General features: G+C 37.7%; 1 protein-coding gene and 1 long non-coding RNA gene across 4 annotated transcripts in view; both read left to right on the top strand.

Annotated features, from left to right (window-relative positions):
* Positions 1-24,485, top strand: part of deptor (DEP domain containing MTOR-interacting protein) — a 56,378-nt gene extending 31,893 nt beyond the window's left edge. For 2 of the 3 annotated variants that reach the window (XM_028811738.2, XM_051932849.1), the window contains exons 7-9: positions 2,886-2,956; positions 19,112-19,216; positions 23,779-24,485. In XM_028811738.2, coding sequence (XP_028667571.1) covers positions 2,886-2,956; positions 19,112-19,216; positions 23,779-23,904 — 302 coding nt within the window. In that variant the 3' untranslated portion in view covers positions 23,905-24,485. Of the gene's footprint in view, positions 1-2,885; positions 2,957-7,601; positions 10,085-19,111; positions 19,217-23,778 lie in introns of those variants that run through there. The other variant, XM_028811739.2, reaches the window with a different exon arrangement.
* On the top strand, positions 14,407-18,525 carry LOC127529411 (uncharacterized). The gene is made up of 3 exons (XR_007936096.1): positions 14,407-17,632; positions 17,812-17,979; positions 18,042-18,525. It is a non-coding gene; the product is annotated as an uncharacterized LOC127529411 (long non-coding RNA).
* Positions 24,486-26,045: the final 1,560 nt, after the last annotated feature.

Genomic DNA, 26,045 nt, shown 5'->3' with positions numbered 1-26,045 from the left:
AATGGAGTTGGAAGCCTCACTATGAACTGCAAAGCTACATATCTGGAGTCACTACCGTGTCTTACTTGCAGAAGCAGGAGCTTAGGAGTGCAGCATGAGGCCCGTCTGCTATATAAAGTACTAGAGGCATGGAGAGATCACTCAGTTCTCCTTTACCTAATTCTGTAGTGCATTCTGTAGCCTTTTTCATTTTTGTGAGTTTTGGCAGAATTCATTCTTTCAGTGTAGTTAATAAATGACAAGATTTGCCAACAAGTAGAGCAATAAGACCCAGTGCTTGTATTACTGAAAAAAACAAGCTGCCAAGATTAATACTTGGATAATGAGTAACATAAAAAAGTATCGTATGATCAATATGGTTTAGGTGACAGAGACTAGAGCCTTTTTATAATCAGAGTACACTGTATACAGGAAATGGCATTATTTATTTTGATATGGTGCCTTGGAATCTATTGAACACTGTGGACAAAAGGGAGCAGCGTCTGACATGTACTTGAGACAACATGGTAGATAAAGTTAAAAACAAAGAGAATAAAACAGTAGAATTCAATGTTGTAATTTTTTTGTCATACTATAGTATGTACTTAGATCTGTCTGGAGGTTTAGCTCTCACCCTAGGAGGTCCTTCTAATGCCATTTCACTGTCTATATTTGTGTGGTTTGATATTCTGTGCATCCCCATCAATGTGATATGCTGTGCCACTACATTAGAGCACATACACTAGCAAGGCCAAGTGTTGAGACAGGATGATTCAAGAGGTTTATTGTTATGGCCCATGCTGAATTAATGCTTCTTGGTGATCATGGTGCCACATTCTGGCAATATGTTGAATGTTGGACTGACCTACAAGTAAGAATTTTACTGTACTTGAAAGTAAACATGACTGGTTTTAAACGCCCTACCCCAATACCATCCAGGTCCTATGTACATACATCTCCACCTAAAGATATGCCTTGTTAGCCTTTGGCTGGTATTGCACATACTCCTTATTGGGCAGCGTGTGAAGTATCAGAATCATTTTTCAGCAGTGATCCCACCATTCTTATTTATAAAAAAAACTTGCTCCTTGATTCTGATAAAATGAAATGAAGCACCATGATTTTGAGTAGACACATTGATATTTTAAACAAAGTGCATTTTTCATGGAAATGTAAGCAATATCAACACTGAAAAAGGGAAACAGGCATCATTGTTCAAGTATAAAATTTGAATGAAATGACAATTTCAAAAGCTGAGATGCATTAAAACAAACGAGGCACAACAGAAAGCAGCACTTCAACTTCAAGTTTACAGTACGCTGAAACAGCTTATAATGCAGACAATAGCAAGAAATACCTCTTACAAAATTTCTTTCTGTTTACACCATTATGCAGTGCCAGTTTAGTGACAAATGTTTTAAGACCTTTGGACAGTGCCAGTGACATGGTCTGGTCCATTGCTCTTCATTCTCTCCTTAGTGACCAAGCAAACATTTGGAGCTTAGGGTGACAATGTGGTGTAGTGGCTATAGTTTTCAACCTCCAACCCTGAGGGTGTCAGTTCAAATCCTGTTTAGTTTATAAATAACTATGCAATACTGTGATTTGTGAGCATGCTTTTTTTGTTTGTATAGGATTCATAAATGTTTATATCTCTACAGTATATTGTATATGACTTTCTAAAAGTTTTTCCAGGCAATGTGAAGAATGTGAAACTGAATGCCTTTTAGCAATTAGAACAAGTGCACTGCTTGCAGGTAGTGAAAGAATGTGCCTTATTTTTAGGGATGGGAGTTTTATCCATATGTAGCATTTATCAGAAGAAACTACAAAAAGCTCACTGAATATGCTAAAGTGGTAAAACAGACCCTAATCCATGGATAGAATTGGTCAGTGTAAAGTGTGGTAATATAAGACTTATCAACAAGGATGAAAGCCAGAAGCTCCAGTGGCACAGATGTGACATCGACACTGCACCAAGAGCAATGCTTCACGCTTTGCTGATATGTATCACACAACATACATTCATACAGGTTCAAAGTATGAACTGCTTCTATAAAGAATGCAATCCCAAGGAGCATGTGCCCTCTGTTGGATATAGCTACTGACAATGTGAGACCACGAGCAAGTTGCTTCACCTGCCTGTGCTCCTGTTGGGGGGAAAAAAAAATAAAGGAAATGTAGCCAATTGTATTTTAGATGTTAGGTCAATTTGGATAAAGATTTCAGGTTCTTTTGCCCCCTAGGCCAAGCTTATTAGTGTGCCAACCAATTGTTCGGTAGTTAACCTGTGGAGCTGTGCCCTCCTCCACCTTATGATCTGCACCCTAGGTGAATGCCTAATATGTCTTAATGTTGGCACCGGCCCTGCTTATGATGAAGGCTGAACAGTGTCTTCACCATTCCTTTCTTACAACCCTAACTTGGGCCTGGTAATGGTAGCAAAAATAAATATTTTTTTAATAATATGCGTATATGCTTGTGTACACAGGACACTTATACTAATGATCCCATCTTACATGGACTTCTTAGTCAGTAGGAGTCGGTCCTGTTGGACATTTATATAGCTACCAGCAGTATGCAGGAAGACGTCTAAAGAATAGTGTCATGTTTTATTGATAACTACATGTAGTTGTCCCATGCCACAAGTGACATTTATTACTTTTTTATTACATTTATTTATTCGTTTATTTATTTATTGTAATAACCACAGTGCTGCTGCCTCACAAATCCAGGGTCCTGGGTATGTATCCCATGCCCTGCTGCTGCCCATGTATACTTTGCGCATTCTACCTCTATATGCTTGGGTTTGCCTATAGCTACTTTGGCTTTCCTTCCTCATCCCCAAAAACATGAATGTTAAATTAATCTCTATTATGTTTTCTTATGTTTTCTCAATTTTTCAGTGTTGAAGAGAAAAGTAACAAACGAGGAACTTCTCTCCCCTGGTGCCCCATACATTAAGAAAACAATCACAGTGAGTAATTTATCATGTACTGTGACTTTTTTTCCCCCCTAGGAATCTCAAGAACAGAGATTTGTTTCTACATGCTTTTCAGTATTTATTATTTCAGTATTTTATTATCTTTAACATTTATGCATATTAACAGTACAACTAAATCAGTAAAGCTGTGTTTCTCGGTGTGCCACATGTTTATTAAGTGGCAGTTAAGCACCCATTTTCCTCTCTTGTCTGAATGAATGTACTTCCACTACCTCCCCTGTGCTGCTGTATGTCATTCAATCTTGCCAGTTATGCTGTGTTGTGCCCATAATTTTCTGCTACTATAAATTTGTTCAGTGAAGCAAGGTGCCAGCTGAGGATACTTGTATATTCTCATTGAAGTCCATTATTATGGCTGTCTTGTTAATATCAATTTATTTTGATGACTAATATATCTTTGACAACCCTTTATTTTTGCTCCCAGTTGGTGTCATATAGAGTGCTATGGTGACACAGTGGGCTATGCCGCTGCCTCATGGATCACATGTCCTATATAGTTATGAATCCCATGTCCAGGGGACTCATGTATAAATGGTGCGTACACACAAAAATTTTGCATACTCTCATTGCCACGCTCAAATCGCGATGTATAAAACCTAAACTTGGCGTAAAGCCATGCACATTTTCACGCTAGCTCAAACCCTGGCGTACGCAAGTTCTCCACTCAGTTTTGCAAACTGGCGGCACCCAGCGTCAAAGCAGTGCTTTTGTTCCAGTGTGGTTTCCCTTTCTTTTTTAGATCCACACACCTGACGTGGCTTTATCATATACACTGAAATTAACTGCATATTATTTATTAGTTTAAGGCATCTGATTGTAATTAACCTGTAACAATATAATGGTCCACGGAATAGCCAAAGTATTCCAAATACCATAGCTGCTTTAGTGTTGTTCCTCTCAATGCACCTGCTTCTTCTTCTTTCAGCTGCTCCCTTTAGGGGCTGCCACATCGGATCATCTTTTTCCATATTACTCTCACTGCACCACTCAGAGTATTTATATCACTGCATCTGAGTGTGGAATCACAGCTCTACAGCAGCTGATCGTAAAGAGAATTATCGGTATACAGCATCTAGCACACGTAGCCTCAGCCATGCTGCCTGTTTGAACTGCTGTCATGCGGCAAATGCTTCAGAGCCTTTCCTGTACTGACCTCACGGTTCAGAAATAGTTTCATCCCAAGAACTATAAACGCAATCAATCAGTCCATCAAGTGCTCCTTGTAGAACTGTTTGTACTTATAAGTACAATCACCTCACTGTAAACTTGCACTACAGTTATATTGCACAACCTGAGCCACTTTATAAAGCGCGTATTTACATATGATGACGATATCATTATTAAGATGAAATGCAGCAAAATATGTTTATTATATTATACAGATAAAACTTTAACTTCATTTAAATAATCTATATTGTTAATAATTTAACATGTGAGGACACAGTGTTGCAGCGCTAGCAAGGAGCTGGCGCTCCGTTCATGGATTGTTCCTGCCTTGAGCTGTATTTTTGCTGGGGCTGGCGTGACACTGGAAGGATAGATGGATAGAATAATTAAACATGTACTACGAACATATTTCAATGTTCCTTAAAAGTTTTGAAGAGTCGACGTTCGCAGCTTACAGATGGCTTAACGTCTATTACAGAGATGATTGTGTGGCGATCGGGTATTTAGAGAAAGAAAAGGAAGGACAGGAATTGGAGGTTAGTATGTTTAAAAGAGACAGTACTGCCACAATAGCTTATTTCATTGAAGGTCGCATATGGCGCAGAAAGCATCTTGCGTGAGGCATGAACAATCACTGTGCCATCGTGTTCCCATGTTAAATAACATGCTTTAACTCCTGTCATCATGAAAATGATATCAAGTATACATCTCAGTATTTAAATTATTCAGAGAGCTGTAATATCATGAATGTAATGGATTCTGTGTCCTGTCGGAGGAAGAGAAAGCCTGGAAGCACGTAGTGATTCACACACATAGAGCACATAGAAGAACACATACAAAACAAAGCATTTAATGTGCTATTTTAGTTACAATGGTATTTGAGAAACTAGTAAATTAAACGATTTTAAGATGTTTATGATGTTCTACTTTAATGACAAAATAAATTACGTGATTAAAGTGGAAATTTCGAGATTAAAGTTGACTTTTTGAGGTTTTTTCTCAATGTGTCCCTATTTTTTTTTCTTTTCTCTGTACCCTAATAAGCTTTCATATGACACTCAGACGGTGGGCTACGACTCGCCTTTTCACGGCGACTTTGATATCTGACAACTTCTTTTTTTTATTTCGGTCACTGTGCAACTTTGTGTACTTGAGCTTTCGAGTTTCTCAGACACTCTGTCACTCGATCAACTTCCTTTTGTTGTTTATACCACTGTTTAAACCAACAAATAGTACGTTTTTCCTTGCCTCCACTTGGTATTCGCTGAAATTCTTCTATTTCCATTTCCATATTTGCCATTGTCTTTTCACAGAATGCTGAACTTAAGGGCTATTTATATTGATTTGCACATTCAAAGAGGCATTATTCTGGGAGGAGACGGGGCAGGACAGAAGGCGCGTGCATGTGTATTACTTTTCACGCTGACCGGGATTTATAGAGTGGAAAAACGTGGTTGGCGAATGCACAGATTTATGCATCTGGATTTTTTTGTGCGTATGCACATTTCTGCTTTTTTCCTTATGCCATGTTTTAATGTGCATTATGCATGAGGCCCGAGGTGTTGTCTTTTTGGAGTTTGTGCATTCCAAACATGTCCGATTGAGTTTTTCTCTGGTACTCTGGTTTTCCTCCCACATATGCAAATATTTGCAGGTTAGTTTCTTTGGCAGTTTCAAATTTTCCCTCACTTGAATGTGAATGTGAATGTGGATGTGTGTGTCAATAGGTCCTGAGATGGACTTTTCACCCTGCCCTGGCCTGTCTACCAACCTAAATTCAATGCAGCCAGGTTAAGCTCTGACTCCCCACAGCCCTACATTGGATTAGGCTGGTGTGAGAATTGTATGTTTTGTTAGGGTAATATCCTGTGATTGCAATGGATGGCATGTTTTCAAGAGACTAAATCATGCTTGTCAACTCAGTCTATTTATTATTTTTGTAATTTTTTTAGCTTGGATTATGTCATTCTATCTTCACAGTTAGTTGGTTATTTTTCACTTGGTGATCTTTAAGCAGGTTCAGCCTTTGTCCACAAGCTCATATTGAAGAACTCCTTTTCTAAATAATAGCTGAGATACTCTGTATTAATTCCCTTCATAATTTTAAACACTTTGACATTCTAACCTCTAATCTGCCTCAATCTTTCCTCATAGCTCATACCTTATACTCCTGGAATAAGTCTAGCTGCACTTCTCTGGAAGCCGAAACTGTAGACTACTTAGGGTGAGGCCTCACTCATGCAGTACATAGCTTAAATATGACCTCCTTTGACATGTGCTCCACAAAGCAAAGTATACAACTTAACATCCTTATAAGTTGTTTAATTACTTCTTTATACCGTAGATAGTGAAGAGTCCACTGTGAATCCCAGCTCCTTCTCATAAGGTGTGACCTCAAGTTTAAAAACTGCTAATGTGTAGTGAACAGTAGGGGGTGGCACCAAACTCCCAACCCCTAGACACACATGACCCAACACAACTCCGGGTGCAAATGTGAGGATTTTTAATCCAGACAGCTCAAAATAATTACAATTACAGCCAATATAAAGGCTTTTAAGTTCTCTCTCCTTCTCACCTACCAGAGTGTAGCCCATTGCCTCCCGACTCTGACTCTTCCAAGTGTTGCAGTGGGCTCCTGTTATGTTGGACCTGGGAGCACTTCCGATGATGTGACATGGCCAGTTTAGACATACTTCCGGGTCTTAAGAAAGCCAGGGAGGTCCTCGCCTGGCAGTGCCCTCTATTGTCCACCAGGGACCCCTACAGGGCTGCACCTCCAGACTTCAACTCCCATCTAGCCCCACAGGTGTCCAAACTGGGACATTACATGAGAGACTCTGTTGTTATAGTGGGGGATTAACTTTTCCCTGCCGTCCTCTTTTACTGATTCCTGTAGCCTTTGGGCATCTCACTCGGGACAGGAATCATAAGGCATCCCTGTTGGGTACTGCCTGCACTTTGTCCAAACTTCTGTTATGGCATTCTGACCGGGTAAGGGATCCATTTCTGTCCTGGGCAGAATGCCCATTCATCTTCTGGGGCATCTACAATGTATTAAAATCTAACATTTTTACTTCATACATATAATGATTTACATTTAATTACGTGTATATTACATTTTATCAGCCTAAATGCTGTCCTGGTCCCTTTGTAATAAGTTGGCTGATTCTAGATTAAATGCCATTCCACCTACGTTGATATCATCAACATAGTTAATCAGATTGTTAGTCACTTTCTTATCAAGATCATTATATAGATTATATCAGTATGTTGTCACATTTTGGGCTCTGAGTTGCACAAATAAAACCTAAAAAGTGTTTTTTTTTTAAAAACAGACTTCATCCTTGGAGTTTCAGGGACAAGCTTTGAAGTCTTTCAGTAGAAAGTAAATGGGAAAAGCACAACAAACAAATCCAAGAGAATCTGACTCTTTTCATGTCTTCTTGAAAAGGTGCCTTCCTCTGAGCTGCTCTGCTGGAGAGGGACAGGACCGGTAGCTTTGAGATGGATCTGAAAAACAGAAGTACACCTGCTGAGGAAAGTCTAATTATATTAGCAAGATTTTAAGACTTTACTGTGTGATATAAGAGTTGCACATTAAGGCAGCTGACTCACTGTTGATCCCGCAGCTTTCTGAATAATGTTTGCATGAAAGTGTGTTTTCTTTGAAACTAAAAACTGTTTAGAAAGTGTAAGCACAGCGTTTTACTGCCCGTTCTTCACAATATACATTAGAAACAGCACTGGTACCAAAACGCACATCATACACTGAATGCTGTAGCTAATGTGCCATAACGTGCTTATATTTGATGTACTATGGCTGTCATTTCTCCTCATATGAGGAATTTGAAAACACAGAGAGACTGTTATCTTTTCTGACCTTTTAAGAAACCTTTCTGTCATTTTCCGACTTTGATCACTCTGCTCCTGCTGTCGGGTGACTTCTTTTGTTACTCTCTTATGCACTGATATTTTTGTGGTTTTGAGCAGAAGTATTTTTGCTTTGCAATGCTTTTTGTAGTGCTGTGATATATATGTGTACAACCTGCTCAGGTATATGCTTGTGCATGGTCTCCTTGGGCCAGAAGAAGTCTTGAAGATTTAACTGTGAGGCTTGTACTTCTAGGTCTTATTTCAGGTAAACACTGAGCCAGTTAAAGAATTCGATCACAATACACTCTCTTGAGTTTCCATCCTGGTCACAAGTTAGACTTTGGCTATCTTTTGGCACATTCTGTGCCTCCTCTTTATTGTTTTTTGTCCCTGCTTTGGTAGCAACATTTAAATTTCAATTTAGGTATTATTATACCTACTGTATCTGTTATTGAATCTGTCTATTGTAGTTCCAGCTTTTGGGGGCAGACATGGAGCACAAAGCAGATACCAGCTCTAAATGCAGCACTAATGTATTCAAGGACTCACACACACTCACTCAGATTGGGCAAGTAAGACAAAACAATGAATATCCAACTCACATATTTGGGATGTAGGATTAAACCATGCATACAAGTGGTATTAATATTCAAATTTCACATAGACCGATCCCAAACTGGGACTCAAACCAAGGCTTTTGGAGATGGGTGGTTGTTTGGGTTAGGATGCTATAATTATATAATTTAAGCATATGTTTGATTTTCATGATAATAAAGACCTGGAATGAACGCATATGAGAATAATATGAGAATTACACGTGATGGCAGCTTGCAAACCTATGATAAGCATGTAGCTTTTGTCTTAAAAATAAGAAGTGCTATTTTTATCTCAGCCCATATAATTCATTTTTGCTGGGGTGTGGAGAGATTTCACCTCATTGCACTACGCCTGCAGATATTTTGGAGTGGGCTGGTGGGCAAGGGATAAGCAGAAAGGAAAACAATGAATATGGTTATCTGCAAAATCTCAATTTCAGGGTCACCCATTTTTAAAGGTCACTTTATTTTTATTTTATTTTTTTCTTTTCAAATTCAAAACAGTACTGATAGGTATGTGACACCCAAACCAGCTGGACTAGAAGAGTGAGTCAGACTCTCTGAACATCATGCTGTGTTGCTGAAATCTGTTTATGCAACAAGCCATTCTTATGCTTTTAGGTAGCTTGCATTTGCAGCATCTCAAGAGAGTCTGGCACCATTCCCAGTGTTTATTAGGTAACACACACTGGGAGGCTCTCAGCCTGCGGAACAATATTTGTAGGACAAAATTAACTGAGCAAGCAGAAGAAAAGGGGTTTGTTCTTAATTTCTGCTTCATTTCAGCTTTGCAGTTGCACACATCCGTTTAAATATGTTAGCCATTGCCACGCAATGGAGTGTGTATACCTCTCTTGTGTTTTTTATCAAATAATGTACTAGTCGGTTAGTTTTGGCCATTCTGTTCTCATTCAGGGTGAAGAAAGTCACTACAACAGCACCATCTCCTGTTACAGCAGTAATATTGAAACTTACATTAAATTGAGTAAACTGATTCAGGAAATGGATTGATGGATTGTTCAATCCATAAACTGTAGATTCTTTTGTAATCTATTAAATCTGTGTTATTACACAGTGTGAGAAATGTAGTATATTGTTTCATGTTCACTTCTTCTTTGAAACATTGTTTTGTAACAAGAATTATTAACTAAGCAATCAAAAGAAAGATGCTTCATTGCCTTTAGTGCAACATTGCTTACTCACTAAGTTAACACGGCTGTTATAGTGTTGAAAGCATATGGCTAGCATGTTAAATAATTCAACCTGAGACAAGGCAGCTTTTTGTGGTCCCCTTCCCACACCTTCCTCATCTGCAACCCTTATATCCTTACTAGGCATGAGATGATACATTTAATCCACATACAATGCTGTGTATGTTTTGTGATACAAGCTTCATAATATAATGCTACCACAATACAGAACATCTTTAGGGAAATAAACAAAATAATAAAAATCATTTTTGAAAAAATGTAAAAATAAAAAGAGAGGTTATCTTAAAAACAATAAAATACATTCTTTGATGTTTATGTTTCACAAAATACCTGTGTGTATATATATATATATATATATATATATATATATATATATATATATATATATATATATATATATATATCATTCATTCATTCATTCTATATATATATATATATATATATATTTATATATACATATTTATATATATATTTATATTTATATATACATATTTATATATATATTTATATATACATATTTATATATATATTTATATATATATTGCGATATATAAATTTAGTGCGTGGCAAACCTCTTTCAAGCTTCTCTAAATACCTTGGCAGTTTCAGACATAGTTTCCAGCCAGCTAAAAAGTGCCTGCCTGCCCTTTAAACTAAAAATGTGTAGTGCAAACTTAACAGACCTTTAATAGACATTGTATCTCTGTCTGACACCTTAAAAACATTCTTATAATTTGCAAACCATTACAAAATGATAGTCAATATATATTGTGAAGCCCGGGATGCTCCAGCCACCCCAACTCTGACACAGACAGGTGGAGACACAAATGTTGCACAGCGCACATTTATTTTTTCCACATGGGGAAGCACTTTCTTCACTCCCCACAAAAGCACAACATCCACAACACCAAGCACAGTCCTTTTCGCCTCCAGTCCTCCTCCTCCGACTCTGGCCGTTGAGTAGTGGTAACTGGCCCCCTTTTGTAGGACACCCAGAAGGACTCCAGGTGTCCACCGACCTTCTTCCGAACTGGACCCAGTAAACGTCCAGGTGCCCCCTGGCAGTGGCCACGGACCACAACAGGGTTGAGCTGCCATGCTCCAAACCTGTGGCCCAGCTGTAAGCCAAGGGGGCTACCCTCTATCAGTCCTGGGGAGACAGTATCCAGAATAAGCCCTCTCCCCTGGTTCTTCTGTGCTGAAGGCATCTCGGCCAAATAAGGGCCCCGGCGGTCAACCACACAATCTATACTGAGCTTTGTGGAGCGAAGCATCCTGTCCCACGAGGGCCGTTATTCTGCTGGATGGGGAGTCAATTTCATCTGGACCACGGCTCTGTCCTGTAAGGTAAAGACTAAAGGGGTTGGAGAGGCGTTGTGCCTCCACCTGTGGCTGACTCGGTGGCACTCATAACATTGCCACTCCCCACATCGTGTCTGTGCCCTCAGGACGTGGAAATATTGCGGAGCTCTGCCTTAGACCCAGCTGAGGTCAGGCCATACACAGTACAGTATGTGAAAATCTGGAAAACAAATGCCAAAATCAATTACTGACATGTAATTTTGAATATGCACATGTGCCATTTTGATTCTTGGGAGCTTGCAGTACAGTGCAGCAATGTGAATTACAGTTCTGAGAAATATGACACATTTAAAAGTAAAATATTTCTTACATTCATATAAGGCAGTGTATAATTTGGGCACTTGATATGTATCATAATAGTGAGACAAAGAGGGATTAGAAATCTTTGGGGCATCACAAGGACCAACCCCATATATTCAAATAAAATGCATCAAAATGACACAAGTCTCCATCAGACTGATTCAAGATGGCGTTGCTTCCAGAGATAAAGGTGCTGGGTAGGAAGAGGTGGGTCCAGGCAGGCGGAAACCAGAAGTGATGTCAGAGGTGTCATGGTGTCAATGATCTGGTCTGCAGAGAGAGGAAAAGAAAAGGCATTAGTCAACAGCACCCTCTGTTTTTCCGGAGGAAGTGTACAATTATCCCAACCTTTAAACTGTCCCCTATTCACACACGTATGACAGTATATAATTTTAGTGGCTCTTATACTTAACTCTCATTGTTTGTATTATTATTATTTTTTAATATTAAAGAAAATACTTTTGTATGAAAATTCCACTCATACCAAAGTGCCAGCTGAGACAATCATCCAATAGCCTCACTCCACCTGGTAGAGATTATGCCAGGGGTGGCCAGCTCTGATCCTGGAGAACCACATTGGCTACAGGTTTTCATTCCAGCCATAAACTTAATTAGTGACTAGTTTTTGTTATTAAGTAACTTCATTTAATTGATTTGCTATTTAAGACTCAGGCCCTTTAAATCAGGGCTGAGCAACGTTGGTCCTGGAGGGCCACAGTGGCTGCAGGTTTTTGTTCCAACCCAGTTGCTTCATGAGAAGTCATTCATTGATGATGAAGCACTTATTCCTCACGTGACATTTTTCTGCTTTATTTTGGTTTCCTCGCTTGTTAAACATTTGAGCCCTTAATTGCTTATTTTTGTCTTTAAAAGCAGTATTCATTGTTTTAACTGTTCCTTATTAGCAATAAGATGCAAATGACAAAGGAACCAGCAGTGTTACATCCAGCTTATCTTCATTCCCACCTGTGTGTATCCATCATTCACTATTTGGTTTAATTAAGTACTCAGAAGGAAACTGAAGAGAAGGTGAAGAACTGAAAATTACTTACTCGTTTTAGGCTTCAAATCACTTAGATGATACATGTATCATTAGAAAGGAAGAAACAATCTGTGATTTAAGAATGAACTGACATGGTAAGAGCCATGAAATTAAATAAGGTCTGTTATTTGTGAGGATTGGCTTCTAATTAAGCAACTGGGAATGGAACAAAAACCTGCAGTCACTGCAGGTCTCCAGGATCAGAGCTGGGCACCTCTGGATTATGCATTGTAATTGTGTTATTCAAAACATTGGTAAAAATAATAATGATAATAAAACAAAAAGGGTAAGTAGAATAAGCTCTTCCATCAATTGATCAGAGAGAGCCAAAGCCAATTCTGTCTTCTATCAGACATGCTTTTAATATGAAACACTGGGCTTATTTAAGAGTATTTCAAATTAAGGAATATACTGTTTGACTCCTTGCAAATGAAAAGACTGACAGTGGTAGCTGAAACAGACTAACAGAGTGTTTAAAGGGAAAACAACAGCAAAACACTGAAGCATCAGTAAAGAAGTGCAAAGTGATCTGAGCCTCTTAGATTTATATCTACATCAGTAGTCAACCGGAGAGGCCAGGCCACAGTTCCAGCTCGTAGAGCCTGGTGTTTCTGTACATCTGACCCTCTGCTCGGCATTAAAGATCTCCTGTAGAATTTTCACCCAGGTCACACTTTTCCTCTTCTTAGTTATGCCACTGGCTGTAGTCTTTTCACCAAACCATTGAATGGCCCAGGAGTGTCCAACTGTTTGCATTGAGACTCACACTGTGCTCTTGTAAGTGCACATACTTTCATGTGCACATACTTACTTACCTTGTATGTATGACCTTCTGTTCTAGCCTTCACCTGTTGTGCTCAAAAGTGTTCCAGTTAGAACATTTGATGAGTTTCATCTCTCATCTGTGCTAGTGCCATTACCAAACTGACATAATTAATCTATGTATTCCATTGTGTTACATTGTGCCAAGTGTTGCTATTTTGTTAGAGTGTGGAAAAAGTAAATTCACTCCTCTGTTTAGCACTAGCATAAATGAGAATCAGGGGCAAATGATTAGAACTTTGTTAGAGAGGATCACATCTTAATCTGTCTTATTTAAACTTCAGACATTCAGTTTGGTTTGTTCTTTGTTGTTGAAGTGTGAGTTATTAGTATCCCCAGATCAATAATACTCCATGAAAGGAGGTTATAGATACATATGAGTTTAGGAAGGTTTTTAAAAGGATTTTCAAACAATTGGAAATAAACCATTCCACTGCCTAGAAGTTCATCTATAAGTTTCAAGCAATTTTCAACTTTTCCAGGCCAGGAACCCCAGCAAGTTTATCCCAAAGGCAGAACTAAATATACAGAAAGACGTCTCTAAGAATCTCAGAATTTCATCACAACATTTACAGTTAGATCTCGTCACTGTTGATGTCAGAGTACAGTACATCTGTCTACAGTTTGAAAGACACTGAACAAATTAGATCTACTAGGGGAACATACCCCAAGGAAACATTTGCTGTCCAAAAAGAACAGAAGGATATGAGTGAAGTTTACCAGTAAACACCTAGGCCACAATCAGGAGTTCTAGAACAACATGATCTGTACAGATGAGACAAAGATTTATTTGACCACAGATGCTGGGGTGGGTGGGGAGTGAGTCAGGGTTTGTGTTGAATTTGAAATGGGCTGTGCTCACAAGACACCCCTCGAACATTATGCAGCTAGAAGAATTCTGCATGTAGGAGTAGGAAAACTTTCTCCCAGTCAATGTCAGAGACAGATAGGCAGTTGTAGGATATGCCTATTTGAGGGAGCAATACCATCTTTTAGAGCCAAGAGTGGACTTACTTTTTCAGCAGACTAAAGTGGCATATCTGTACATTTTTTGTATTGCATAAATTACTGCAAAGTCCATATTTTTAAATTACATCACCTTTATGTAGGATACTGTTTAAAGGAAGATCAAATCTTGATATGTCCACATAAAGTATGTTTAAAAAGAAAAATAAACATTTAATTGAGTGTACTTACTTTTTCTTATAAATTAGATACCTTGCAAATTTGCCTTTTCTGGACAATAATTTTATACGTTCTAGATGAAACATCAACGACTAAGGGAATAAGAAAGGGCAGCAACAGTGTCAGAGAGAAAAGAATTCAAAAAAGAACAATAATAATCTTAGTGCAAATTTGGAAAGTTATAATCAGCCTGGACCATGAGGAATTGAAAACCTTGCAGGTCCAAGTGGAGGCAGAGGAAAATAAGGAAAGTTATAATCAGCCCGGGCCAAGTGGAATTGAACACCTAACAGGTCTAAGTGGGGGTGGAAATAAAAGACAAAGAGTAGAAGACAAAGTAGAGCGTCGTAAAGAGGTTCAAAAACGTTGGCGGGATATCACATGCAGAGCAGGTTAGAGATTATGAAATTACTAAAATTCAAAAGTTTCAACAAACTGATAGCAAAGATCACATTAGCGCTAATAAGCAGAAATTATTACTCTGAGAAATAACAGAACAGCGAAAAGAGATTGAATATATGAACATAGGTGATATAACAGAAGTATGTAGATATTGTTCAGCTTTAAAGTTTAAGTTGGAGACTTGTAGATAACCTAATTCATGTTGCCATCTGGGAAAAGTAGTATTTCTTCCCAATGAAGAGGCATATCCACGAAAAATTAAAGATTTCTTATTTGGTGAAAGTGAAATCCACAAACACTACAGGCAAAATATCTGAATCTACAATAATCTGTTCGCGTTCGCATCATTCAATGCTCAAAATGTAGATTTACATGAATCAGGACCATACATTATGAGAATCTGTGTTCCTGCAACAATTAAAGCTACTACAAATTTAATTTCAAAGAAACCACAATTTGGTCAGGTTTGTATTTATGATCACAGAGAAGTGATGCAACATAGTATCGAAAGAGTTAAACGATCAGACGTATTGGAGAATCTACAGTCAATAATGGATGCAAATCCATATGTCCAAAAGTATCGTGCTTTACATGAAATTTATCTGAAAAACACGGTTTCTATATGAATCCGAAAGATCACACGCGCATATATAAACCAACATGTGACGATAATAGTTTCAAAAGACGGAGATATCAAAGACAGAGTTGATATTTGTGTTTATCCAAAAGCACAGAACGATTCATCGAATGCAGCAGATCTGGGAAATGACTAGCATGTAGGTTGGCAAACGAAGCGAGTAGAGGTCAGAGCCCCCTAAAAAAAAAAAAAAAAAAAGTTCAGCAGGGGATATTAATGTCATGGGGAGTTTTAATTATCCAAAATATTAACTGGAAGATCCCTAAAAATATTTCAGCATAAAAACTGGACTTCATAGAAGTAATCACTAACTGTTTTTTCGCACAGTATGTTAAAACACAATGAGTGGAGAGGCTGGTCTAGGTTTACAATTCTGTAATGATCTGGATGGAATTCAGGAGAGCCATTAAGATATGGAGACTATAATATAATACATTTCACAGTATACTTTCAGAACACCTATTCAAAATTAAAATTAATTTTAGTTTTTAATTTGAGCATATATGTAAAAGTCTGAAAAGATTAACTGGGTGAAACATTTAAGCGTGGTTGTAGTCAAGGAGCAGTGCAGCAGGTTTACATAAAGACAAACATCGCAAAATTTAGGAGCTGGAAGAAGCTAAAGAGAACACCATCATGAATAAATAAATGAGTAAAAAAGAATCTACAAAAAATAATAAATCTATAATGCATACAGGAACAATACTGAACCAACACTACCTGTAAGTATTTATGATTGCAATGGTTAAAATAGGATATTAAGAAAGCTAAAAGGTATTTAGAGAGAAATATTGCAGAAAATACAAAAGATAACCTAAAGAGATACTTTCAGTATTTTATTAATAAAAGAACAGTCAAGGAGAAGGCTAAAGTTTTTATTAGAGATTATAAGGGTGATCTAATATATTGTAATGGGAGTCTAGGATGAATGGACATCCTGTCCAGGGTGGATGGGGTTCCATTTCCTGGACAAGAGGCTGATATTGTGGAAGGACAGTGGTAGATTGTCCTTCAGGCCCATGTGTTCCTCCAGGCAGGCAGAGCTCCTGACCGGACACCTCATTGGACTTGTCTGGTGTTTGGACACCCCCTGCAGGGCAAAATATACAGACAGTGAGTATTATGAATTCTGTAAATTTATATCTTTCTGAAGTTTTCACATTTTATGAAGTCGATAACCTCCTAGCAGTTACGTGCACTATTAAGAAGATACTTCATGATTTTGAAATTGTGGAGGCAGAAGTATTGCTTAGATTAAAAACCCTGAAATCAAACAAATCCCAAGACTAGTTTACCTTTTTCCTAGAGGTTAAAGAGTAAATACAGTATACTGTATAAGCACACTTACTGTATAGGGGAAAATCCTACAGACCCGAAGCAAGCAAATGTTTTTCCATTACATAGAAAAAATAATTAGTCTAGTGCAATTATCTATATGCCAGTAAGGGGTAAATTAATGGAAGCAATTATTATGAAAAAGACTGAGCGTCATATAGAAGAATAGGTGTATAAGTGGACAGTTAGCATTTGTTTAGACAGGGAGACTATCTTTTACTAATACAGTATACTTTAATTCTATGAGAAACCAATAAGAGCACGCAATTTAATTTAAAGGCAGGAGGGTTATGTTAGGGAAATTACATAATGTTATAAGTGAGGCCAATAGTCTTTTTAGTTGTTATAAATGATTTGGATAAAAGTATACCTAACAACCTTGTTAAATTTGTAGTTGATACTAATCTCGGTGGAATGCAGAAAATGTAGAATTATTACAGATGGACATGGACAGAATGCTGACTTGAGCAGGTTTATGGATGATGCATTTTAATATGGCAATGTAAAGTGTTGCATTTAGGAAGTAAACCTGTGAGAATTAAATACACATTGAAAGATGTAATGTGAACATTGAAGGTATACATTATAAGAGTATAGGTGTCATAGACGGACTTATATCTATCTACATATAGACACTGTACAGAAACCATTAAGCAAACTAATAGGGTGTTGGGTTATAGAACCCAATGTGTGGAGGACAAGTGATACAACCCACTAGTGAGGCATCATATGGAGTACTGTGTGCACCTTTGGTCTCCATACTACAAAAAAGGCATAACAGCAATAAAGAAAGTCCAGAGTGTAACAACAAGGCTCGTTTCAGCTATCAGGAAAGACTGAAGAAGGTAAACTATTTCAGTTTAAGCAAGTACAGACTATAAGTAAAATTATTGAAGTATATAAAATTGCAAAGGGAATTTTTATGATTATTTGCAAGCTGTTATTTTAAAATGTTCTCAACAAAAACACAGGGTCACAGATAGAAATTGGTCAAAGGTAAATTTCTCACACATGTTAAGTTTTTCCTTTGTCCAGCAAACCATAGAATTATGGAATAACTGATTGTAATAGACAATAATTTTTGGATGTTCAAAACTCGACTTGATGTTATTTTATTAATTTGTAGTGTTTTTTGTCAATTTGTAGAACTAAGTGGACAGTTCCAATAAGAAGTATTGTAATCTCCTAATTTTCTAAACTGATCTTTAAACATTCACAAACACCCTACTCACTGAATGATGAAATGACTTCCTTGTTGAGTACTGATTGCTGAAGAACTTTTGCTTGTTACATACCACTCTTGATGTTATAACCAGCTGATCGGATCATTTTAAGAAGAGTCAAATGAACAAAATTAGTAACAAGATAAAGCAGTTGAATTGCCAAAACAAAAACAAGAATGGGAGTCAAAAATGAATGCTAAAGTTGTGCTCCTTAATATGTCTTAAATCTGAAGTGAATTCACAATAGTGTTTCTCTTAAATAAATCAAAGTATGGACATACCCACTCAGTGTGCAGACATCTAAAATAGGGGAGTCTTTATAAGGTACCTGCCACAATAACTCTGAATTACCACAAGCAACACATCAGTTTCCATGGAAAACAAAAATAAATTCAAAGTGTATAAAAACACCATTGATCACTTACATTTCTGACACCTGGAGTATTTAGTGATTCCTAACACAATGACAGATATTCCCTCGTGCCACTGCTTATTTAAATTCAACACTTTTACAGACCTGCATTGGTTCTTTCTCCTTCCCTCTGGAATAAACACAGTCACTCCTGTTATTATTATCACATTAATTAGGACCTTAGAGTCTTTCCTCTACTCTTACAATGAATGCATCTTCTCTCCTGCATACTTTATTACATGTTTTTTGAACTTCATTTAGAAAATATAGGAAACTGAAAGTCAGCTGTCGATACCTGTATCTTGTAAAATGACATTCTTTCAGAATATGCTTAGGTGCTTTAAGCCTTCAGTAATGCAGTTTCCAATTCCAGAAAATACTTCCAGTATTTCAAATGGTTCAGTTGTTGGTGTATCCACACACCCAAACCCTACAGAAAGAAAGTAGAAAATGATCAAGTAGAAATCAATGCTAACTTCTACCTGCATTTTGAAATAGAACATTGCTCTAACCCTTCTCATCTGACTCCCTTTTACTTCTTGCAACTGCTTTGCCTCACAGATTGTGGGTGATGCTGTGGGTTGGGGATTTGTCGTCCGTGGAGGAAGACCTTGTCACATCCAGGCTGTTGACCCCGGTGGCCCTGCAGCAGCAGCTGGAATCAAGGTATGATAATGAGCCTTTACTATGCAGTGGTGAGTGAAAGATGATTCAGAAGCAGAGTCTTCAGATGATCTATTTTTGTTTTATTTTTTGAGTTTATTTTCTTATCTTCTAAGGGAGTCAAGGCTATGGGGCTGTTAAAAAGAAGGGCTTGTTAAAGTGCATTGAGGCATTCCTTCTGTGATTTTGGGCTATACAAGGAATAAATTGTTGTTCTGAAAATGTAATTGTTTGGTCAATGTCATTGATGGTCAGCTCTCATGCACACGAGCCTGCCTTTATGACTAAAAATCAAATCTGTTTGATCTCATCAGAGCAAATTGCAGACTCGCTAGAGTGAGTTGTTGAGTATCTCACATTAGGCAGCTAGAATCAGGGGGAATATACCACCAAGTGCCTCTAATTCACTAAGTTTATGTAAATAAAGGCTAGGACTAAAAATCACTGGAAAAGTAATTTAATGTGACATAGCATTTAATAGTGTGAGGGTCAAACCTTTTGGCAAGTTTAGGGGTACAGAATTATACACCTTGTTCCCCAAAATGTATGTAATTTGATAATCAGCAGACTTGTGTACTGAACCATACATTGTTAAACTATCTTTATTTATTTATTATTATTATTTTTTTAATGTTTAGATACTATATACTGTAGGCCTATGGTAATGCAGCAAAGCTGACTGCTATCCCACATACACAGGTTATCTGGCTATTGAATCAGCTTTTGCTTTTCCATCTATACAAGGCAGAGTCTTAATGGATGTGATGGCTATCCCATGTAACTCATTTTGTAAAAAAGTTTGTGGTTAAATGAAAAATGCTATATCAAAGAAACGGTAATGGATCAGCTGAACCGATTACTATATCCTGTCCATTTTATTGCCCTTCCTTTCAACATTATAATTGTCTGGTAATATTTTTACAGGAATTGAGTGCCAACTTACACAGACATGTGCTTTTGAAACCTGTATCTGTGTCTGGTAAATCAATGGATCAGCACTTTGGTCTTTTTCTAAATCCATTATCTTTGCAAGAATAATAAGAGAATGATAGTCTTCTGTGTGTCAGTTTATATATGTGGAATGGATATAAAGAACATATACTGTACATACATTCTCACACCTGTTTAACTCACTTAAAGTTCACCTAACCTAGAACCTGTCCCAGCAATGCAGAGTGTAAAGGAGGAAACAGCCCTGGAGAGTGTGACCAGGTCAGCAAGGGGTACGCTCACACAGTGCCAAGCTGGAATCACCAATCCATAAAGCACATCTCTGAGTAGGTCTGGGGGGGAAAACTGGAGTACCAAGAGGACCTACACAGACAAAGAGGAATGTCCAAATTCAGCACTGCGTTGACAACGGCCCGGCACAGGATTCCAACTAGGGGTGCTGGGATTTACTGCTGCTGTCTCAGAAAGGAGCCAGTTGAAGCAGATTGGGCATGTCCCGCTGGGCAGAGGCTATGTGGTAGATCCCGTAAATACTGTGAGGAATTGTATCTCTTGTCTGGCTTGAGAACATCTAGGAATTTCCCAAGAGAAGTTTGAATCTGTAGCCGAGCTTTGCCTGCTGCCACTGTGGCCATCATCAGGAAAAGTGGTTTGAGAAGATGAGATGCAATATCTTAAGTCATTATTTCCAACTCATTTTTTAATTTACAGGCAAATGTAATAAGAAGCAGCCCAGTGATACATTTTTAGTTTCTATATATACAGGTATAAGAATTATTTTAAAACTGTAAGACTAAATGTCTTACTGGCAGTTTTGCAGTGCATTAACTCTTAAAATACCTGTAGATATCCTGAGTAGCCTTTACACGTTCTGTCATAATGCCTTGGCCATTTTTCTTTTTTTTTTCTGGTCAGGGCAAAACTTTGTATTTGTTTATGTTCTATTTTAGTCAGGTTTAAAGTATTTATTTATTTGTTGGTTTGTTTGTTTATTTATTTTTCTGGTCCCTGTCTGGAGCTTTTCATTTGATGTTGCCAGTAGTATGGTGGTTAATAACATTGTGCTTTTTTCTTCTTAATCTTCTTCCTTCTTACTTCTACTGATTAATTCCTTTACTTTCTTACTTAGAAGATATCCTCACCTCTACTTACTTAGGTTGGTATTACAAATCTTTTTATCTTTGATTGCTGTTTCCAAAATATTTAATTAGGTCATATAGTTTTGCCATGCGAGTTCTTCATCTGTTTCTCCACATTTCAAATGCCTCATTTGCCACCCTAGTGCTCCTATATACCAAAATTTGGCCAAGTCATGGTATAGTCTCTTGATTCCCTCCTTTTAACTCACATCCACATTTAATAATCTCTGTCTTGCCTCTTTTATCATTCATCTGAACAATGTTACCTCTCAATGTCCAAGCTCTTAACCAATAACTTTCTTCTGTTGTATTTAAGTAAGTAAGTACGTAGAATTTATTTATAAAGCACCTTTCACAGACATGACATCACAAAGCGCTGTACAACAAAAATACCTAAGTGCTATCCAAATATAACAAAAACAAGAAAAATAAAATGAAAAGAAAAAATAAAACAGAATAACAAGAACATAACTATAAAATAAACTAAAAGTCGAAGCAGAGACTACTCGGCTATGTTGAAAAACCTGCTTACACAAAAATGCTTTAAGTTGCTTACTAAAAGAATTGTTGTTCATTGTCATCCATGCATCCCTCCATTATTAAACCTTTTAAATTGTGTCCAAGGCTGGAGGGTGCTGGAGTCTAAGCCAATATTTTAGTTATTCTGAGTTTTGGATTCGTCTTGTCTTGCCTACTTTTTATTGTTTGCCTTTGTTTGCCTGCACTAAACAGCACTAATAAATTATTATTTTTTACTTGCCTTATTGTTACTTTCTCTTTATACTGTGACTTATAACTCATTTCCCCTCCCACCTCCTGCATATGAAGGTAGTAAAATGTCTTATACCACACAAGTCAGAATAGATTCTGAATTAAGATGAGGGTAAAGGCCAGAGTGAAATTTCTTTCAAAGTTTAATTTTGAAAATCTGGTTATAAATGTAACATTGCAGTTTTATCTGAAAGTTTAGAAAGAGATTGTACATTTCAGTTTCATTTGTAATTGCTAAGAATATGTAAATCTAAGTCTTATTTCTTTAATGAAATTGTAACAATAGACAAATGAAAGGAATAAGGTACATGGCCATCCAAAAAGTAATGCAGTGTTAGTTTTATTCATATTCAGGATGGACCATGTATCAACTAACAAGGGACAAACTGATTGAAACTGAGTGACAGGTAGTGAATTTAATGTTAGAATTCAGTTGTCCATCCATCCATTATCCAACCCGCTATATCCTAACTACAGGATCACGGGGGTCAGCTGGAGCCAATCCCAGCCAACACAGGGCGCAAGGCGGGAAACAAACCCAGGGCCGGGCGCCAGCCCACCGCAGGGCGCACACACACACACACACTAGGGACAATTTAGTATCACCAATGCACCTAACCTGCATGTCTTTGGACTGTGAGAGGAAACCCATGCAGACACGGTGAGAACATGCAAACTCCACGCAGGGAGGACCCGGTTCTGTCTTTACAGTAATTTGAAGTTACTGAAGCAGTAAGTGACAAGTTGTGTTTCATTGCATTTGAGTAAGCAATTCTTAGTGGTGTGCCGGACGCCCAGGGTCCTTGCCCAGCCAGGATGCCTATATACTGGAAAGACCGGGGGAGAGAACCTGCTTAGGGCATTACCTCCCCCGGAGCACTAGATGTCAGCCCCCCAGTTCCAACAGTACCGCAGATTCCCACAGGGCATCATGGGAGTTTGAGTTCGGCACATTGGACTTCCGCCCCACCCAGAAGTGCTTTCAGACCATGCTAATGAACCACCAGAAGTGCTCCCGGGTGCAGAATTAAAGGAGCCAGCTGCCACTGCTCCAGGAGCCAGAGTCCGGATGTCAAGGACGAAACTTGCTGGAGGATGAGTGGAGCTGGAGAGAAAGAAAGGGAGAGAAGACACAGAGAGGAAGACAGAGTGCTTTATGCTTCATTAGTGCTCTTGTGCTCTGTACTGTGCTGTAAGAAACACTTGCTGAGAAAGCATTTCACACTGAATAGAGCCTGTGTGTTGTGCTGGACTTGTGTCTGTGTCTGTCTGTGTCAGGTAGGAGGAGCTAGAGCACCCCCTGCAAACCACAGGGGTCACCTTTAGACTAGGATCAAAGACATATCTTTAATAAACATTATAGGTCTAAGAATTTAGTTTGATTTTTTTTTTTAAGTATTTAGTTATTTTTAGTAAGATCCACATTGGGATTTTCAGATGTTTAGGTAGTCATGTTGAACAAGTCTAGGTGTGCAGGTTATCTGTTGTATTCTAGTTTAGCTTAGTTAGATATTTGTCAATATGGAAACATAGGATTTCAGAGGATGCAATTTCAATCTTTTGGCCATTAGTTCATGGATTTTTGTTTAACCCCTTGGATGTTTCAACTTTTTCATGGTCTTGTCCTCATTCATGTTTTATTGTGGAATTAACAGAGACAGGTATAATTCTGTTAATGTGATGTTTGAATTTTTGTCCACCTAGGTACGTCAGTTTGTGTACTCTGTGAATGGAATTGGAGTGCTTCATCTCGACTACCAGACCATCAGTAGCCTTGTTATGACTGGTCCACGAACACTAGTGATGGAAGTCATAGAAGCCATAGAGTGATAATCGGTCAAGTGGATCGGCACCAGATGTTTGGTGTTAAGAAATACTATTGGACTAAGACAGAGAAGAAAAGTTTCCTAAACCTCTTTGTGTGGAAAATCAGTTAAATGTGTTTAAAGGAATGACATGAGGTAAAAGAGGATATCAATACGCTCTCTGTGACCTGTATCTACTCACCTGTCATCAAGTCTCAAATTCTTTATATTTAATATTACTTGAAGATGATCTTCTATTTCAAAGCAGGTGTTGAATAAGTATGAGAAAAGTGGAAAGACAAACCCTTTTGTCATTTTGCTCAGGATGCAGTTTTGAATTGTAAACTCAAAGGATAAAACAGAAGTTTCCTAGATATGAGTGTCGAGATTATTGCTTACAAAGTAAGATGGAATGGGCCTGCAGACTAAATGTAACAGTGTGATCAATAATGAAGCTACAAATTGTAATCTTCAGAGACAGAGGTATGATTTTAGACAATCACTGGACTGGAAAACAATTTGTAGATCCTACTGCATACTTTTTTGGTAAACCATAAAGCAAGTATTTCATGTTTAATAAACATAAACCTGGTTTACTAATAATTATGTCAATGTGCAGTGATGTCAGATTAAATCTCCCTGAAAAATCTGGCATGAAAAGAGTAACATCTCAAGAATGACTAACTAAAGAAGATGTCTGTCATTTGCCAGTGCACCTTAATTTAGGCTTCTGTTTATTCATCTATTTACTGGCATTCACAAAAGGAAATTTTGAGTAACAAATTAAACTAAACATAGTTTTGAACAGTAAGACCCTGGAGGAAATCCACGCAGATATAAAGTAATCATGCAGATGAAGCCCCAGCCCTGAGTCAAATTGAGGACCTGTTGTGTAGTGGTTTTAAAATGATCTTACTGAAAATGAGTTCTATATTAGCTGAATGAATAAACTAATGGATGAATGAAAACCCTCTTTGGGATCATGGAGAGGTCATATGTTCTAAATCATTTTTACGCAGTACTCTTCCTTCAGTAGTGTCATTGTAAAGAGGCTATTGGACTTCATTTTTACCAATTCTTTGTTTGAGGCCAGTTTAAGAAGTGTTCAAGAAATTATGGTAAATTGGTGTTAGACACACTGCAAAGCCATTTAAAATCTAAAAAGGGATGGATGTGATGTCTACCAATCTGTTCTTAACAAGAGTTGAAAAATATGAAGCTATCATTCATACTAACCTATTGTTGCGGGATCCTCAATGAAAGGATCATTCTGAGCATTTCCTGAAACTATTATCAAACCCTACTTTCAGGAGACTAAACTGGGAAACCGGGTGGGATGAGGTCAGTTTGTTTGGCTGAGGTAGATAAGATTGGATTGACGACAGTGTATTTTATTGAGATGTTTTCTGTGCTGAGAGTAACAATTTTGTTTAGTGTTACTTCTCACACACCTTCCCTGTTTTCATGTGAAACTGAAGTGGTGGTCACTGTTTTTAAAATATGGAGTCATGAAGACTTGCTCAGGTTTTAAGTGGTCATGTTAAAGGTTATTCCATTTAAGAATCAAGGTTCAGATCTTTGAAGTTTCTTTATATTGTGGAACTGTGGATCACCCCCCTCTTCCTTGTGAGAGTCTATCAATCCTCTTCACTTTTTTGTAGACAATACTGACTTTGATATACAGTATCTAAGGGAAAAAGTACTGTTGTTGTTTGTGTATATAATATGTTATTTCTTTTTTCTGATCCTCTACAATAAGGCATGATAGTTAATTAGGATGCACCTCTTGCTGAAAGGGTGCTGAGCATGACACTCAATGAGAACATCTCAGTGCAGACTTGGGACATGCTTTCTGGAATATGTCAAGACCTGAACTGAAAACCGATAGAGAAAAGCTGTAATCTTACTGGGGAGAGAGGCCTTCCTGTCCTGTTCAACTATAACCAAGGTAATTTGTTTAGAAATAGATGGAAGGGAATTCTTTGGTATGGGTTTCAACATGAAAAGCATTATGTAATATCCACGTATTGATCTCAGCCAAAAAGGAAACATAAGTTTACTTTTTATTTTGTTATTCAACCTTGGCCCAGTCATACAAAATGAAAACTTTTTGAATACTACTACTACTACTACTACTACTACTACTACTACTACTATTATTATTAT

This window comes from Erpetoichthys calabaricus, chromosome 10 (genome assembly GCF_900747795.2).
Source record: "Erpetoichthys calabaricus chromosome 10, fErpCal1.3, whole genome shotgun sequence".
In the NCBI taxonomy this organism is placed as follows: domain Eukaryota; kingdom Metazoa; phylum Chordata; class Cladistia; order Polypteriformes; family Polypteridae; genus Erpetoichthys; species Erpetoichthys calabaricus.
The sequence above is the reverse complement of the archived record's forward strand: the minus strand, read 5'-3'. Positions and strand labels throughout refer to the sequence as shown.